This window comes from Vipera berus (assembly GCF_964194415.1).
Source record: "Vipera berus genome assembly, chromosome: 7".
Taxonomy (NCBI): domain Eukaryota; kingdom Metazoa; phylum Chordata; class Lepidosauria; order Squamata; family Viperidae; genus Vipera; species Vipera berus.
In genome coordinates this window covers 43,255,766-43,273,546 of record NC_138209.1, presented here as the reverse complement: position 1 = coordinate 43,273,546, position 17,781 = coordinate 43,255,766, and the positions used below count along the sequence as shown (strand labels likewise).

General features: G+C 37.6%; 1 protein-coding gene across 1 annotated transcript in view; it reads left to right on the top strand.

Annotated features, from left to right (window-relative positions):
* FGL1 (fibrinogen like 1) overlaps nucleotides 1-17,555 on the top strand; it is a 36,840-nt gene extending 19,285 nt beyond the window's left edge. The window contains exons 4-7 of the mRNA XM_081332121.1: nucleotides 38-135; nucleotides 2,210-2,298; nucleotides 8,248-8,435; nucleotides 16,059-17,555. Of these exons, the coding sequence (XP_081188247.1) occupies nucleotides 38-135; nucleotides 2,210-2,298; nucleotides 8,248-8,435; nucleotides 16,059-16,218 (535 nt within the window). The 3' untranslated portion in view covers nucleotides 16,219-17,555. The remainder of the gene's footprint in view (nucleotides 1-37; nucleotides 136-2,209; nucleotides 2,299-8,247; nucleotides 8,436-16,058) is intronic.
* Nucleotides 17,556-17,781: the final 226 nt, after the last annotated feature.

Sequence of the window (17,781 nt, the reverse complement as noted above, 5' to 3'; positions counted from 1 at the left end):
ATTTATACAGATCAGAGGTTTTAATCTTTTTTTTCAGAAATTGGACTGAATATGAGCAGGGTTTTGGAGATTTTACTTCAGCAGATGGTGAATACTGGCTTGGGAATAAAAACCTACATTATTTGACTTCTCAGGGTAAGAAAAATACAATACTTTATTAGAAAAACCAATAATAAGGGATTTATTGTTTTGTAACAATGAGCAGGAAGACCAGTAGCCAGTAGGATTTCTCCACAGTTGTAGTTCAAATTAAAGTGTCTCTGAGTGTGATTTATTGCCGAGTTACAGTTTAGATACATTCTTATATAGTAACATCTCAGGGAATACATTTATATCATTCATTTAATTTAGGTGCCACCCAACTCCAGACTGACTATGGGAACCTCATAATGTAACAGACAAAATAAATTGCAATATGAATAAGAAATAGGAACAAAACAGACACAGGATAAATAAAAAAACAAGTTACAAAAAAACCCATCAGGATGATAAATCCAGCCAACTTGAAAAAACATATATAAATGAATCCAGCAAGGAACACCAACCAGCCCACCCTGGGAGAACTTCTAGGTCTTTAAGGCTCTCAAGAGCCATCAGGATGAGAGCCACTTGGATCTCAATGGAAATGTCATTCCAGAGGGCAAGTGTTGTGACAAAGAAGACCCTCTTTCTGTGTTCTGGTAGATTATATTGTTTAATTGAAGAAACCCAAGGGCCACAAACCCTGCCACTCTCTCAGCTAGATAGAGACCATAAGCATTCCTTCCAATAACCAGCCTGTAGGCTATGTAAGCTTTATAGGTCATAACTACTAGCTTCAATTGTATCTGGAAGCAAAACCGGCAGCTGCCACATCTCACAGATCAGGGATGTCATCTGGGAATAAGGAGACATAACCATCACTGCCTGCACTGCATGGTCTTCAAAGGTTGCCCCCTGTACAGCCCATTGCAGTAACTGAACTGCGGGATGCGTAGAGCATGAGTAGCTCTCTGTAGAGCCTCTTGTTATAACTTGTAGAATTTTGGACCTTTGGACTTTCTTCTAAAGCAAGCATGTCCAGGAAATCTATGAAAAGAATTTAAGATCATTTTTACAGCTTGCAGGGTTTACTTCTATCTCTCAGAAATGCATTCTGCAGAGATGGATGTATGGCGCAAAATGCATACTTGCAAACTGCTTGAGTCTCTCTTAAAAAATTTTATCTGTCCCCAAACCAAAGGCAATTTCTCCCCAACCTGGTATCCCTTTCTATTTAAGTTGGAATCCAGGTTTCTTCATTCCATTACATAGGATAATGGATATTGTGGTCCATCAGAATTAGAGGGCACTTGGCTAATAAAAGCTACTTTAGTTAAAGTGGTTATTCTGTTTAAAAAAAGGCCATAAATTCCAGCATATCATTCATATATTTGCTGGTTTTTATATAATAATCTCAATTGGATTAATACAATTTGCATATTTTAAAATATCTGCTCTGGACACTGAGCCAAATTGATACAGAAAGAGAAACAATGCCTGCTGATAACTGGAAATCACAGCAACATTTACAAACTCTATCAATCTGGAATGATAGTGAAACAAATTTTCTCACTGTTTTTCTCTACCCAGACAAGAGAAAATTTCTCAAAACACTAGGCATTCAGTTGTAGGTTGTTTAGTTTGATAATCCAACAGCTAAATTGAAGCCTGGGATATGTAAACACAGGACCAAAAAGTGTGTGTGTGTGTGTGTGTGTGTGTGTGTGTGTGTGTTTCTTGGATCTGACTTTATGTGTATATGTGTAGTTCTTTGCTTTGTTTTGACTGTGAGGTCTGAACAGCTTGCCTATATAGGCAAGCCCTTCAGACCTCACAGTCGGAACAAAGCAAAGAACCACACACTGTTAATACAGTAATTCAAGTGTTAAATACATGGTCAGGTATCACTAATGCATGATACAAAAAGTACTGAGTTGCCAACTATAAAGAGCAAATTAATTTTTATAATAGTGATAATAAATGTTCAATAAAATTCCATATTAATGGATTCATCATTGATTAATCAAAGTATGTCAGTATCATGCTAAGCAATAAGAAAATCAAATTGCTAAAAAATGAGGAGTTAGCCATGGTATCTGAATTCTCTCAATGCTTGCAATGAATTGAATGGAAATTCTCCCTTCCTCTCTTCTGAATATTGTATCTTCATTTGTTCTTTTTAATGCAGGGAATTATACTTTGAGGATCGATTTGTCTGATTTTATGGATGAACAGCGCTTTGCACAGTATGAAAAGTTTCGAGTTGCAGATGAGCAGGTACTAGAAGTAGCTTCATTAGAACTTGGAGTGCTAAATACGCAGCATAAGAAAATAAGTATTTCATAACTGTTGTATCATCAGAATTCTGAGTGTTTATGTGTGTGCATGTGTGAGTTTTAGCATGTTACACTAGTGTAAATGAACTCCTTTCAGCTCCATTCAGCTGTGAACATCATGGGCAGTCAAGAGTGTCCAGTTATATTTAACACTCAAAGGCATAATGTATTTTGGAGGGATTAGTGAGATCTCTGAAGGGAAACATTCTGTTACTTAACAAATTTGACAGACTCCCCGTGGGAAGATAACCCCATTCATAATATATATATATATATATATATATATATATATATATATATATGTATGTAGATCTAGAGTCTCGGGTTTCTTCCCGCGTTCCTTTCATCTTCAGAAAGTTGTGGCGACGTTTCGACGAAATCCCATCCGTCATCATCAGGCCGGAGTGTTCCTCCTGCTGCTTCCAGGAGCAATGCGTGGTCTGGCTGTTCCTTTCCTTCCAACTGCCGGTGGGGCTGTGTTCTGACTGGGAGGAGGCGTGGCTGCTTTCTGATTGGGTGGGGGTGTCCTCCGACTGGGTGGAGGCGTGGTTGTCTTCTGATTGAGTGGAGGCGTGGCTGTCTTCTGATTGGGTGGATGCGTGGTTGTCTTCTGATTGGTTGGAGGCGTGGCTGTCTTCTGATTGGGTGGGGTGTGTTCTGAATGGGTGGGTTTTTTTGTTGTGTTGTAATATCCTGAGTGTTGTGATTTGGTGTCCTGAGGAGTGGGCTGTGTAGTGGCCTCCAGAGCTTTGGTTTGGCTCCGAGTTCGAGGACCTGCTATGTATCTCTGGTATGGGTCAGTCAGGTTCGTGTGTGCGTTCTTCTGCTTGGGTGATGGCACTTTTGCTTGACTTGTTCTGTCTTCTGTGTGGGAGAGTTTTTGTTCTGGGTGTGGATGAGTCTTGCTGGGGCTGGTGGCATTTGGGGTTGTTTGTTGGTTTTTTAAATCCTTGTTTGCTGAAATTCGTTTCTCTATCAATGCTGGTTTCCAAATGGCATGTAGGCGGGAGGTGTCGTCTCGCTTGTTCATACTGTCTGGGTGTTTTTCTATTTCAATGGCTTCTCTGATTATTCTGCTATTGAGATGTTCTATTTTGGCGATTGTTTTTGTACCTTCAAAATTGATGTTGTGTCCCGTAGTGTTTATGTGTTGTACTAGTGAAGATGTGTGATCTTTCTTCTGTACTGAGTTCTTATGTTCTTCTACACGTACCTCTATTCTTCTGTTAGTCTGTCCGATGTATGTTGCTGGACAGGAGGCGCATGGGATTTGGTATATGCCCTGGATTTCCAGTTCTATTTTGTCTTTGGGATTTCTCAGGATGGTTGATATCTTTCTGTCAGTGTTAAATGCGGTTTTGATGTTATGTTTGCGTAGTACTTTACTGATTTTGTCGGTTGTTCCTTTTATGTAGGGCAAGATGGCTCGTCCGTTGTTCTGTTCTTCTTCTTGGATGTTTTTCTGTTTCGGAGTCCCCTGTGTGTGTGTGTGTGTGTATATATATATATTTGTTTTCTGAGGTTTTCGCGGGTGTTTGTATGTGGATCTCTGGTCATTCGGGTTTTTCCCCGCGTAGAATTGAAGGTGTAGGAGCAACGTTTCGACGGAATCCCATCCGTCATCCTCAGGCTGGTGGCTTCAGCTTCCTTCTTCTGGGAGAAGCATGTGGTAGTGGCTGTTTGTTCCTCTTTTTTAAACTGCCAGAGGGGGTGTGTTCTGTGGGTGGAGGTGTGCTCTGATTGGGTGGGGGGTTCGGATTTGCTTTTTGAATGGTTGTGTGGTGGTGGTGTCATGTGACGTTATCATGAGTTTGGGTCTGGTATCATTCTTGGTGGTTGGGACTCGTCTGTCAATCAAGGCGGGTTTCCAAATGGCTGGTAGGCGAGAGGTATCATCTCGTTTGTTCATGCTGTGGGGGCGTTTTTCTATCTCAATGGCTTCTCTGATTATTCTGTTGTTAAAATGTTCAATTTTGGCAATAGTTTTGGTTTTTTTTAAATCAATTTCATGTCCCGTGGCTTCAAAGTGTTGGACCAGGGATGAAGTTTGTTCTCCCTTTCTGAGTGAGTTTTTGTGCTCTTCAATGCGTGCACTTATTCTTCTGTTGGTCTGTCCGAAGTATGTGGTGGTGCAGGTGGTGCATGGGATTTCGTATACTCCTTGGTTTTCTAACCCAATTATGTCCTTGGGGTTTCTTAGGATGGTGGATATTTTTCTGTCTGTGTAGAATGCTGTTTTGATGTTGTGTTTTTGGAGGATCTTGCTGATTCTGTCTGTGGTCCCTTTTAAGTATGGGAGGAGGGCTTTGCCATTTTCTTGTTCTCTGTCTTGGGTTTTTGTGGGTGTCTCTCTTCGGATTAAGTTGGTAATCGTGTTTCTTTGGAATCCATTGGCTGTTAGTACATTAGTGAGAGTGTGTAGTTCGGTTTTTAGGTGTTGTTCGTCAGCTAGGTGTTTTGTTCTGGAGATGAGTGTCTTGGCTACAGAGTTGATCTGTGCTGGGTGGTGGTGTGAGAGTGCGTTCAGATAGCGGTTTGTGTGTGTTTTTTTATGGTAGATAGTGTGTCCTAGGGAGCCGTTGGATTTCTTGTAGACTAAGACATCAAGGAAGGGAAGTTGATTGTTAGCTTCTGTTTCCATGGTGAATTGTATTTTGGGGTGTAGGCTATTGAGGTGTGTGAGGAAGTCATCCAGTTTTTCTTTGCCGTGTGGCCAGATTACGAAGGTGTCATCTACGTATCTGAGCCAGAGTTGTTTGTATCTTTGTCCATTGTAGATGAAGTATGTGTTTGATAGGCAGTGGTTGGTCAGATCTAGGATGTGTTTTGGGGGGTTCTATTTATTTAGGATAGCTGTCAAGGCTTCTTTGATTGGCACTTGGGTGAAGAGGGATACGACATCCAAGCTCACAAGTAGGTCACAGGGCTGTAAGTTTAGTTTACTTATGATCTCTATGAATTGGAATGAGTTTTGTACGTGTGAGGTGATGGAATTTGTGTAAGGCTGTAGTTGTTTGGCAAGAAATTTGGCTAGATTTTGTAGAGGTGAGCCTATGGAGCTGACTATGGGTCTGAGTGGGGTTCCTTCTTTGTGTATCTTGGGCAGGCCATAGAGCTTAGGACATCTGAATGATTTTTCTCTGGGAATGATTGTTTGCTGGATCTCTTCACTGATGGGGGTGGCTTTTATTTTGGATTTCATGGTTTTTTCCAGGTAGGTGGTGGGATCTGTCTTGAGGAGTTTGTATGTGGAGTCTCGGAGTAGGTTGGATAATTTGGTATGGTAGTCAGATGAGTTCATTACCACCGTGGCGTTGCCTTTGTCTGCTGGCAGAATGATTATGCTGGTGTCTTTTTTTAGGTTAAGTAGTGCTGTCTGTTCCTCTTTGGGTAAGTTGCTTTTGGGTGGTTTGCTGGTGCAGAGGATGTTGGTAACTTCGAGTCTGATTTTGTTGGCGTCGTCAGGGTTAATTTTGGTCAGGCTGGATTCGACTCTGCATATAATGGTTTCCGTGGGAATGTGTTTGGGAGCAACTGCAAAATTAAATCCTTTAGACAGGATGTTGGTTTCGGCTTTGGTGAGAATCCTATCTGAGATGTTGTGCACAGTTTGTTTCATGTGTTGCTGTGAGAGAGGAGGGGTTTGTTTCTGGCGTTCCTTTAGTCTTCGGAGTTTATTGGTGGGTGTGTCTGTTTTGTAGGCAGTCTCTGTTTCAGCTCTCCAGACAGCGATTTGTTTGAATTTGTCCCAAAGTGTGGGGTGGATCTTGTTGCTGAGTTTGAGGTGAAGTGTGAGGAGGTCTCTGTTGATTCAGTCCAGGAGGAATCTTTTTGTGTGGAGTTCATTTCTGATTAGGGCCAGTTCAGTTCTTATCAGGATGCGTTTGACGGCTGCAGAGTTGGAGTGGAATTTCAATTGGAAGGATGTGGGGATTAAATTTTGATATCGGCAGTTGCGTAGGAATGTGAGGTCACACAGAATGGAAGCTCTTCGTGCTTCGAGTTTTTCATAGGTCCTAGTTAGCTGGTGGATTTCCTCCCCGTAGAGGTAAGATATTTGTTTTCTGAGGTTTTCGCGGGTGTTTGTATGTGGATCTCTGGTCATTCGGGTTTTTTCCCGCGTAGAATTGAAGGTGTAGGAGCAACGTTTCGACGGAATCCCATCCGTCATCCTCAGGCTGGTGGCTTCAGCTTCCTTCTTCTGGGAGAAGCATGTGGTAGTGGCTGTTTGTTCCTCTTTTTTAAACTGCCAGAGGGGGTGTGTTCTGTGGGTGGAGGTGTGCTCTGATTGGGTGGGGGATTAGGTGTGTTCTGATTGGGTGGGAGTGTGGGTGTGTTCTGATTGGGTGGGGGTGTGTTTTGAGTGGATGGGCTGGTCTCAGCTGCCAGCCTTAGACCTGAGCTGGTGAGTTGTGCTGCTTTTGTTTGGCTTCGTGTTTGTGGTGGTGCCATGTTTTTATAGTGGGTGTCAGTTTGCTTATTGTGTGGTTTGGAGGGGTTTAAAGTGGCTGATGTTGCAGCTGTAGTTAGGTTTCTGTTTTGTGGTTGTGCATCGTTATCATTGTGGGTTCGGATTTGCTTTTTGAATGGTTGTGTGGTGGTGGTGTCATGTGATGTTATCATGAGTTTGGGTCTGGTATCATTCTTGGTGGTTGGGACTCATCTGTCAATCAAGGCGGGTTTCCAAATGGCTGGTAGGCGAGAGGTATCATCTCGTTTGTTCATGCTGTGGGGGCGTTTTTCTATCTCAATGGCTTCTCTGATTATTCTGTTGTTAAAATGTTCACTTTTGGCGATAGTTTTGTTTTTTTTAAAATCAATTTCATGTCCCGTGGCTTCAAAGTGTTGGACCAAGGATGAAGTTTGTTCTCCCTTTCTGAGTGAGTTTTTGTGCTCTTCAATGCGTGCACTTATTCTTCTGTTGGTCTGTCCGAAGTATGTGGTGGGGCAGGTGGTGCATGGGATTTCGTATACTCCTTGGTTTTCTAACCCAATTATGTCCTTGGGGTTTCTTAGGATGGTGGATATTTTTCTGTCTGTGTAGAATGCTGTTTTGATGTTGTGTTTTTGGAGGATCTTGCTGATTCTGTCTGTGGTCCCTTTTAAGTATGGGAGGAGGGCTTTGCCATTTTCTTGTTCTCTGTCTTGGGTTTTTGTGGGTGTCTCTCTTCGGATTAAGTTGGTAATCGTGTTTTTTTGGAATCCATTGGCTGTTATATATATGTAAAAAAATTGGATTTCTAACAAAGAATTAAGCTGAAACAGGAAATAAGATTTGTCCCGTGTTTGGGGCCTAGCAAGGTATTCTAAATACTCAACAAACACTTAAAACATTATATATATATATATATATATATATATATATATATATATATATATATATATATATATAAAGAGAGAGAGATTATATATATATAATCTGAACTTCTTGGTATAAGGAAGAAACAGAGGAGTAAATACTATTTTAATTAGCATTTGAACTTCAAAGGCAGTAAGTTTTTCAAACGTTTGCCAATTGTAGACAACTTGACTTCATAAAGTGAAGCAACTACCCACCCAATTAAATAAAAATACATTATACTCCTCAAAATATTCAAATTTAAAATCATGGGAATTCATAATATGCTAAATTCTTTCATTGTTAATTCCAGCATAAAAAAAAATCAGTACAGAATAATATGCTCACCTTTCTTATAGGGTCAAATCCTCAAAACAAGGAAATACTCTATGTTACATGTACCTAATCTTGGTTGTTAAATGCTTTTGCATGTTCAGTTTATTTCTTTGTAGACTACGTGTATTATTCTCCTGTTTGAAGATCTCTCTTAAATGCTAGACAGGTGTTCCACTTATACAATTCTCTTGCTCCTTCTCCCAACTTCTTTGCTAGAATTTTTACAAGATGAATTGTGGGCAATACTCTGGAACAGCTGGTGACTCTCTCACTGGGGGGTTTCACCCTGAAGTTAAATGGTGGGCAAATCACCAAGGAATGAAATTCAGTACCAAAGACAGAGATAATGACAATTATGAAAAGAACTGCGCTGAAGAAGATCATGCTGGCTGGTGGTTTAACAGGTTGGCTATGTTTTCACATTACTTTGATTTAGAAGAACTTTTTTTTTCCTAAACTCATGTAAAATAACACAAAAGTTCTGGATCTGAGTAGCTATCAATATCCCAGTTAAATGCTAATGCTTATTCTGTCATTATAAATTACAAATAGGTCTCAATTAGTGCAGTTAATGAATTTTACAAAATAGTCACATTATTCGAATTTGCAAATTCACTATTCAAAGCGATACTTCTATAGGAAAAAACAAGCATCTTCTTTGTAAAATTTGTACTGCTTTCCTCTGACAAAATCTTCCTTTTCTCTATCTGCACACACATTAGCAGCATCTAAAACCTCAGCCTCAAGTGTGCATGCGCTGTCCTCAATTATGCATGCAGTAACCTCACATTAACTGAATTTAGGGCCTAACCCTAACCCTAACCCTAAATTAAAAATTTTATTACGGTTAGTCTTCAACTTATGACCTCAACTGAACCCAAAATTTTTGTTGCAAGTAAGATAGCTGTTAAGTGAATTTTGCCCCATTTTACAAGTTTTCTTGGCATATCTGTTAAGAGAATCACTGCAGTTGCTAAGTAACAGGTTATTAATTGAATCTGGCTTCCCAATTGAATTTGCTTGTCAGAAGGTCACATGACCCCAGGACACTGCAACTATCATAAATACGAGTCAGTTGCCAAACATCTGAATTTTCATCATGTGACCATGGGGATACTGCAACTGTCGTAAGTGTGAAAAATGGTCATAAATCACTTTTTTCAGTGCAGCTGTAACTGTCACTAAAGGAACTGTTGTAAGTTGAGGACTACCTGTATTTGAACTCCACTGTTCACGAACTAATATTTTCCATATTAAGCTTCAATTTGATGCTCGCTAAATTGAGCATATAAGTTGCACTGTTGTAAGAATGTTATTTCTCAGGGCACGTGTATAGAATTGTGCTGTACAGAAAGTTACCGCAGCAAAGAACTATTATAACTTGTTCCTATTATAATGACCTCAAAGAAAACTTTAGTCAAGTGTAATATCATGTACATTTCTTGCTATATTTTCTTGCCTTCCAGGCCTTTGTATACTCTCAATATATTGAATTGTCAAGATCTTTCTTTGACCACCAGGCACAGCAAAATAGATACCAATCTTATTCTCCCTCCTTTAGCAGAGATATCAGATGTGATTCCAGGGGATTAGTTAAATTGCTCTATCACCACAGCTGTTTGCTGCAACACAGCAGAATCTCCCCTATGCCATCAAGGCAGAATTCTGTCAATTTAGATTTTAAAATTTTAATCGGTATTCAGCAATAGGAGATAAATTTATTTTTATTGGTTCATGTTTGTCTTCTTAGGAGTATTGCTCAAATAGTTTAACAGGAATAGGAAGATTTTCTAATTTTATTTTTACAATATTTGGGTTTAATATATTCTTATCATTTTAAAATTATATTTAACTTTGCATGTTGGCCATAATAATAGAAATAACTACCGTATTTTTTATCATGATCGTTGGGGATGCTGAGAGCTATAGGCCAATGTATTTTGAAAATCTAACACTGAAGAAAACTAGTCCTTCACAAGAAATAGTATTAGAAGAATTCAAGAATCATTCATATATATTTGAAAGATATTCGGATAAAATTCTATCTCTTGGTTGATCATCACTCCTTATGAGTTGTAACACTGGCAAAGACTATTAGCAAGTTTGCAGTGAGTTAAGAAACATTAACTGTTTCCACACACTTGTTCTTTACTTCAGGATTTTGTATAGCATTAATCGAATAGAACATAATTATCAAAAAATGACTTTTAAATGGTTGCATTTAAAATATAAGTCTAAGGGAACTTTATGACAGCTGCCAAAATAATTATTGTCAACGCTGAATTAAACAGGTTGCAAAATAAAGCAAGGAAGTATATTTACAAAGTCAATCTAACAATATGCATAATTCTCAGGGAACAAGTTGCCTCTTATGATTTGAGAACTGTCAGATACATTTGAAAAGATTTTGCCACTTACAAACAGCTTCAGTGTTGTCTCACTTTCCCTTTTGGGGATTCTTCAGGGAAGTTGTTTGGCTCTATCTATTCAGTTGTTATAAACATAAACTCTTGCCAATTATTGCAAGCATTTTGCAATACAGTTTGAGTTGGACTGAGGTGAAGCCACGTTTACTGTGTGAAACAATATGATTCAGCTCTCATCAATGCTAAGTAGATAAAATGGAGGAAATGAAACAATGTTTAAATCCTGTTTTCAGTGAAGTCAAAGCTTCCACTGACTTCAGATGGGAGTTTTGTCACTGCTGAAATTAAAAGAGTCACATTTGTTTGTGATGAATCATTATGAATCATAACTGCACAGCAATTATTCTGAGTCAAAGAATAATTATTATAAATGTGTTCTTCCAGCCCTCATTTTGTAGTATGTTTTTTGCTACTAGTTGTTTTTTTTAATTAAATCTTAGCAATCATTCTGTAAACTTATCATAATCTTTTCATTCTGGACTTCCTTCTACCCTGCTTGGGGATGGGCTTCCCTTAGAAATAATGAAATTAGAAATTGCTGATAGGAGATCTTGGCAAATGACATGCAGCTCAACAGCCAAGTCATAGATGATTTGGTACATAAAAAGGAAGATTGAAAGAAAAGTACAGCTCAGTACTAATGAATTTAATGGGGCTTTCTCCAACCTAGAAGAATATATCTGACTGCAGTCCAGTTCAGATTTTATATTTTTATGGATTAATTATGAGTAGGTACTGATGTAATTGGTCTGTGGATTATGTACATGGATGGATGAACTATTAGGCTATGAGTACTTTGCAAGTAAATGCTGAAGTGCTGCCTAACAGGTTTTATATGTGGAAAATTTGTATATCCTATATATATCTCAAAAAAATGTTTCTGTCACAAAGGGAAGGAAATGTCTATATTTCTGTTGCTGAGAAACTGAAATGATTGTTTTGTATTTAGCTGCAGATATATGGCTACTGTACTGTATGTTCTGAAATAGAATGCATTTTAACTATGAGATTGACTATAACTGAACTATTATTCTGTTTGATTTTGATAATATAACAACAATTCACAAATTCAAATGCTACAAAATGTGGATCCTCTGATTAATAAAGCCAAATAATCCAGAAAAGCTTAATCCAATGCGATGTCTTGAGTACAACAGTACTGTCCAAAAATGGTATCTCTTGGCCATTCTTAACAACCAAGGCATTTGCATTAAGAATGCTTCCCTCAAGAGAGATGTTTTCTTCCATCAGCTGACACTGTGCAGCAAAGTAGATAAGAACATCCAAATGTAGTTACATAATGAAAAAAATTCTGACGATGAAAAATTATTCTACGATAAAAAGGACTGCTTTTTCCTCTTTTTTACAACTTTCTTCTAGGCGTCAGACTCTTTTCCTTCCAATCTGGTCAAGAAGGTGGTGGAAAAATCAATTACACTGCAGAGAATTCTAGCTGAAATTATTAGATCCATTTTTAGTCACGACTTGTTAAGGAATGGAAATGGCACTGATTGTTCTAGTTGATTACCTCTGCTAGGACCTTAATATGGGAAAACATGTCCCTTTTGATCTTGTTAGATGTCTTTATCATATTCAGTACCATCAACTATAATAGCCTCCTGGACTACCTGCAGGAGAAGGGAGTTGGTGGTATCATTTTATGGTGTGGACACTAAGGATACCCTTAGTGGATACTTCCAGTCAGCATCATGGGGAGATTTGTGATCAAGTCCCTAAAGTGTGAAGTGCCTCTGGTTTTCCCTCCAAATTATTTAATGTGTACATGAATGAAGTGTGTCATTCTGTAGTTCAAACTAAAATAGTTCAGGATGATGTTATCATTCATATGCTCATGATATTCAGTTATACATCACCATCACAGGCTGAGCCAAGAAGCTTCTGAGCTTTAACATAATTTATATAAACCTATTCTCATCTCATAGCAATTAGGTGGTATTGTTATAAAAAAAATTGAGCAGATGAAGTGAGAACATAACTTCCAGGATTCCTAGCCAACATAATCTTGATGAATCTGATTATGATATTGAAGGAAGAAATCTTCCTAGCATAACTATTGCAAACCCATAATGGCAATATATGGACTATCAGATTTGCTACGTCTTTATCCTGATGTATTACAATCTTTGTATTCTAGAGGTCTGGTATCTCTTTAAGAGCCAATAGCATGATTATTTATTGTGAAGATTGTGCCATGCAGCACCAATGCTCTATGCTTGCAAGAATGACAGTTCTCCAATTCTCTAGTTCTTTTCTGGGGGGCGGGGGGGTTAACTGAGCTTTTTGTTGTGCACAATGGAGCAATGTTTCTGCAAGAACAAAACCAGCAAGCACAGACAAGGGAAAGTACTGATCACAGGCCATCATCACATATGCATAAGGAAAGACAATGGAGTTCCCTGGGCTGCTTTATCAAATATGCCTACCTGTTAAAAAAAACAGATCACTGGATAATAGAGTCCTCTTTGGGTTTTAAATACAGAGAAGTAGAAAAGATAACTATGAAGCACAGCTAGATTAAGACTTGTGAGTCTTAATGTGTTGTAAGGACACACATTGTCCTAAGCGATAATGTGACTTTTTAAGCTTTGGTTTAGCATTATGGTTACAGCCAACCATAAATTTGTGAATTGTAAACCCAATCAGTGATTGAGTTTACACACTGTACAAAATCAAGCAAATTATATTATGATCTAGTGCAGAGGTGGGCAACACCCCCTTTTTGTGACTCAGTCTTGACTGAGTCATGCTTGACTTCTGGTGACTATGTAGTCTTGTCCATATCCAACAGTACAAAACAGGTTTGCAATTGTCTTTTCCCAGGCTGTCTCCTTTCCAGTCTAGCTTAGAGCTTTAGTATTTCCTGGTGATCTCTTATCCAGGTACTAATTAAATCCAATCCTGTTTTGCTCTTGAGACAGTCCAATTCTGCTAATAACTTGTAAATAGAATCATGGCATTATGGAAAATCTGCTCCTCACTACAGGATCCTTTAGACCTTTTCTGACAGGTGACCATCCAGCCCCTGTCTGAAGATCTCTTAAAAAAGAGCTCATCACTTTCTGTGATGCTTCATAAGTGAGAATATTCCTCCTGATGATTACCATAGCATGAATTCCCTTCCTTGTAATTTTCCCCCTGTCCTTTTTGAACTTTAGTACCCAAAACTGGGGCAGAGTAGTCTAAGTATTCTAAGTGGAAGGGCAGAGTGGAGTGGAGCAAATAAGCTCTGTGATCTGGTCATTTTGCTTGTGTTAACACACCCCAAAAGTAGGAGGTGGCGTGTGCTTTTTTTAGCTACTGCACCACATATTTGTTTTTATTTAACTTGTGGTTAATACGGCCCTTTTCCTAGCCAATATAGCTATGTTGTCTAAATTGAGAAAACTGTGCTAGTGAAATAAAACATAATTAAGCATATTGGTTATGTAAAGTTTGGTTATTTTTATTGCCAGTTGTTCTTGTTTCAAGAAATGATTTTTTTTCTCTTCAAATTAAGTTGATTAGCAAAAAGTAAAAACAATTAGTGCTGAATCCACCAACAGAAAGAAAATACTTTGGGAGATTTTTTTTCTTGCTACATTTCTGCTCTATTGGAAAGAACATTCAGGAAGCAAAAAAGGAGAATGATAAGATGTAAAAGTGACTAGAAAAAATATCTGCACAACTAATAAATAGGTACTTATTTTTTAAAAGGAGCTTTGATAAAGGGATGAAGTTTAAGAATCGCTCAAAACTGTCAATGGTGTGAAATCTGAGGAGAAAAAGAAATGAGGGTACTATTACAAAACATGATATTGTAAATGTATTTAGAAATTAGAATTAATGTTTTCAAATCTTGCAGCTCCTCCTTATAATTTAATCTAGTTTTTTGTATATAACCCAGATTTTATTTTACCTTTTCTTTCTTTCTTTCTTTCTTTCTTTCTTTCTTTCTTTCTTTCTTTCTTTCTTTCTTTCTTTCTCTCTTTTTCTTTCTTTCCTTCTTTCCTTTTTCTTTTCTTTTTGTCTCCACATGAGGGCAGAATGCTTTGTCTATCTTCAATATTTTGAGAGAGGGTTGTATAATTTTTATTGGAAAAAAACTTTAAACAGAGTTTAAAAACTACAGCAAACCTAAAGTAAAAAGTAAAAAAGGAAGAAAAGAGAAAGTGAGAAACAGTGAGAGACAAAGAAAAAATCTCTAGAAGCGACTTCCAATCTTCTATACAGCACTTACTGGCATAATTATTACAATTTCCACCCTCCCAAATTATTGTTTGTTTTCCGTTTTTCATAAGCAACCTTTTTTAATCAGTAAATTCAATATTTTGAGTTGGTATTATGAGGTTTTTTTCCTTATTTTTGTAAACATCCAAATAAACCTAACCCATATATTCCACTTATTTTTGCTTAATTGGCTGGAGGCAGGGAGATATGTTTTTTTTTATTCAGTGGTTTACCACAACTAAATGATGTAATCCTTAAGAAACTCCTGCGGTTCCCCAGAAAAGATTATAGGGTATCCACCTTTGATGAATCTATTCAAAGGAGAACTAAAACAACCCTCATACCATCTCCGGATAGTGCCAGATGAGATTGTTGGATTCTTATGTTCAGATGTGTTGCCCCAACCATTTCATATAATATAGGATGGGAGAAAATATCATGATAATCCATTTGTAGTTCTAACACTTTTTCCCCCAGGATTCTTCTTTTTCCTTCCAACCAAAGAAGAAGTCATTGAAGAGGGAAAGATGGAATAGCTGCTTAAGGAAGGTCTTTATTTTGGTTGTAATCATAACCCTCCATCCAGAAATATTATCATCAAAATTGCTTGAGATAGTCATTATTCTTGGTATTAAAGTAGTTGTACTTCATGAAAAACCACATTATTTGACAATATTTGAAAATGATTGATGCACTAGATCATTTTGCGTGCCTTGTATGGTCTCTTACCTATTATTATTGTTTTATAACACTAATGTAAACACACACATGCAGTGGGTTGTTTACTTACCTTAAGGGCCATTTCCTCATTGAGATCAAGGCAATCATTGGGTGGATTTTAGGCATCATAAAAGTATAGCAAATCGCTAGTTGTTATTAGTTAGGAAATAAGCAGAGTTTCTTGGGATATTGGGATATTTGGGGAAAATGAAATAACTTTGTCTGAAAATCAATAGAACTTGCCTTACACAAAATCACTATAGTACAGCTCTGTATAATTAGGTTGATTCAGATCTCGAGTCACAGAATACATTTTGGAGAGTGTTGCTGGTGACGTTCCTGTATCGCCTGTTACTAGACAGTCCTTTGATGGTGAGTAGGTGATGATTCTCTTCAGATCTAAGGTCCACACAAGTGGCAAAGGGTTAAAGGTAACTGGATTCCCCCAAAGGAAAAACCGGTACAGATGAAGCAGAAATTGTGCCCCCCTTTTAGTCCCAGGGATTAAATATTACTCAGGCTTCAAGGACTAAAATGCAGTGTATAGAAAAAAAAATAGGTCACAGTTTCTACTTGCAAAAATCTGAGGAAGCTATGATTTTGTTTGAAACTAATAGATATCTTCTATTTCTTTTTCTTCTTCTATTTCACTAGATGTCACACTGCCAACCTGAATGGCCTGTACTATAATGGACCCTATTCAGCAAGGACAGATAATGGAATTGTGTGGTACACATGGCGTGGCTGGTGGTATTCCTTGAAGTCTGTTGTCATGAAGGTCAGACCATCGAACTTCAGTCCCAGTGTAGCTTAGGATTTGTTTCCATATTCATCTTAATCAAATCAGTTAATCAAATCAGCATTCACTAGATAAAGAATCTACTGAGTCAAGTTCAGTCATTAGTAAGTACCGGTATATGGATACTTCATACACAGTAAAAGTGTTTTTTTGTGTTGTGTTGTTGTTGTTGTTGTTGTTTTTGGCAGCAATCGGGATATAGCTTGCCACTATCTTCTTCTCAGAAGCTCTTTTTAACTTCTTGGTCTGGTTTACAGCCCTGGCATTTCTTGATGTTCCTCCATTGAAGCTCTAACCAGAAGAAGATAATAACCCTATTGAGATTTTTTGAGATCAACCAAGGTGTGGCCAAATGCTGCCAAAAAACCTAATCAGGTTTCATTTTTTTAATCTAAAATTTCATATGAATGAATTCTAATGAGTTCTATTTCTGGTCATTTCATGGGCATACTCACATTTGTAAAATTCAAATGAGTTCCATTTCTGGTCATTTCGTGGGCATATTTATGCATTATTTACTTTTCAGTAAAACCACAATCCAAATTAGGATTAAATATTCATCCCACTGATTTTCAAAAGCTTAAATGTGCTTAATGCTTTTATGTATTTTTATTGAAAAGAAAACAAATGGCATGGACATATAAAACTGAGACCTTTAATTCTACAGTCATTAGCTAAAAAAGGTGTTTTAGGTCCTATTCCATAACAGCTACATTACTAGAAGATTTAAGACTTTATTTGTATTTAAGAGCATTAATTCTATCATGTTTTTAACTTGCCCCTCTTCACAAGCAGAATATAATCTAAAATATACACTGGATGAAGTTAAGTCTTTCAGATATTTTACGCTGATGACCTACAGATCTGTAAAAAATATATATGCTTGTTTTCAGATTTTCTGAATATTTGCCCATCTTTTCTGTTACATATAATTAAAGCAGACCTTCATGTGGGTCCTACTCACACCTACCAAAATAGGCATATAAAGAGTGTCTGAATAGACAAATAATACTAACATTTAGTGTTGCTTTCATTTTATAGACAAAATCACCCAACATTCAAAGTGCCAGAGTGAAAAAATGATCCCTCTAGTTTAGTTAAAGGCATATCTAGGTCTATGCATATGAAAATGGAGATTCAACACATATGTCATGCCCCATTCAGAAGAAATGTCTGAAGATTTCCATAAAACCTAGTTAATACCTATTAATCTGGAAGAGATTACATAAACTCTGTTAAAGTTTAGGGATCCATAGTCCAAGTATTGAACTGGAGAACGTCTGGGACAATGAACCCTTTCAAGGGTGACTGTCTTCTCAAAGTCATTCCATCACTACTGTTTAGGAAATGAATTAAAGAAGCCCCAAACTTTGGTGTTACTTATTGACTTGGATTCCCTTTTTATATGTACTGAAGCATTATAAATATTCTGAAATGTGGAAAATAGTTTTTTACAGAGCTATGTATGTTTTAGCTTTATCATACATAGTTTGCTATTCCTATTCCACTACATGTACTTAGTCATGCTGCACTTATGTGGAAAGAAGACTGAGTAAGACTGAAGAGTAAATATCCAGA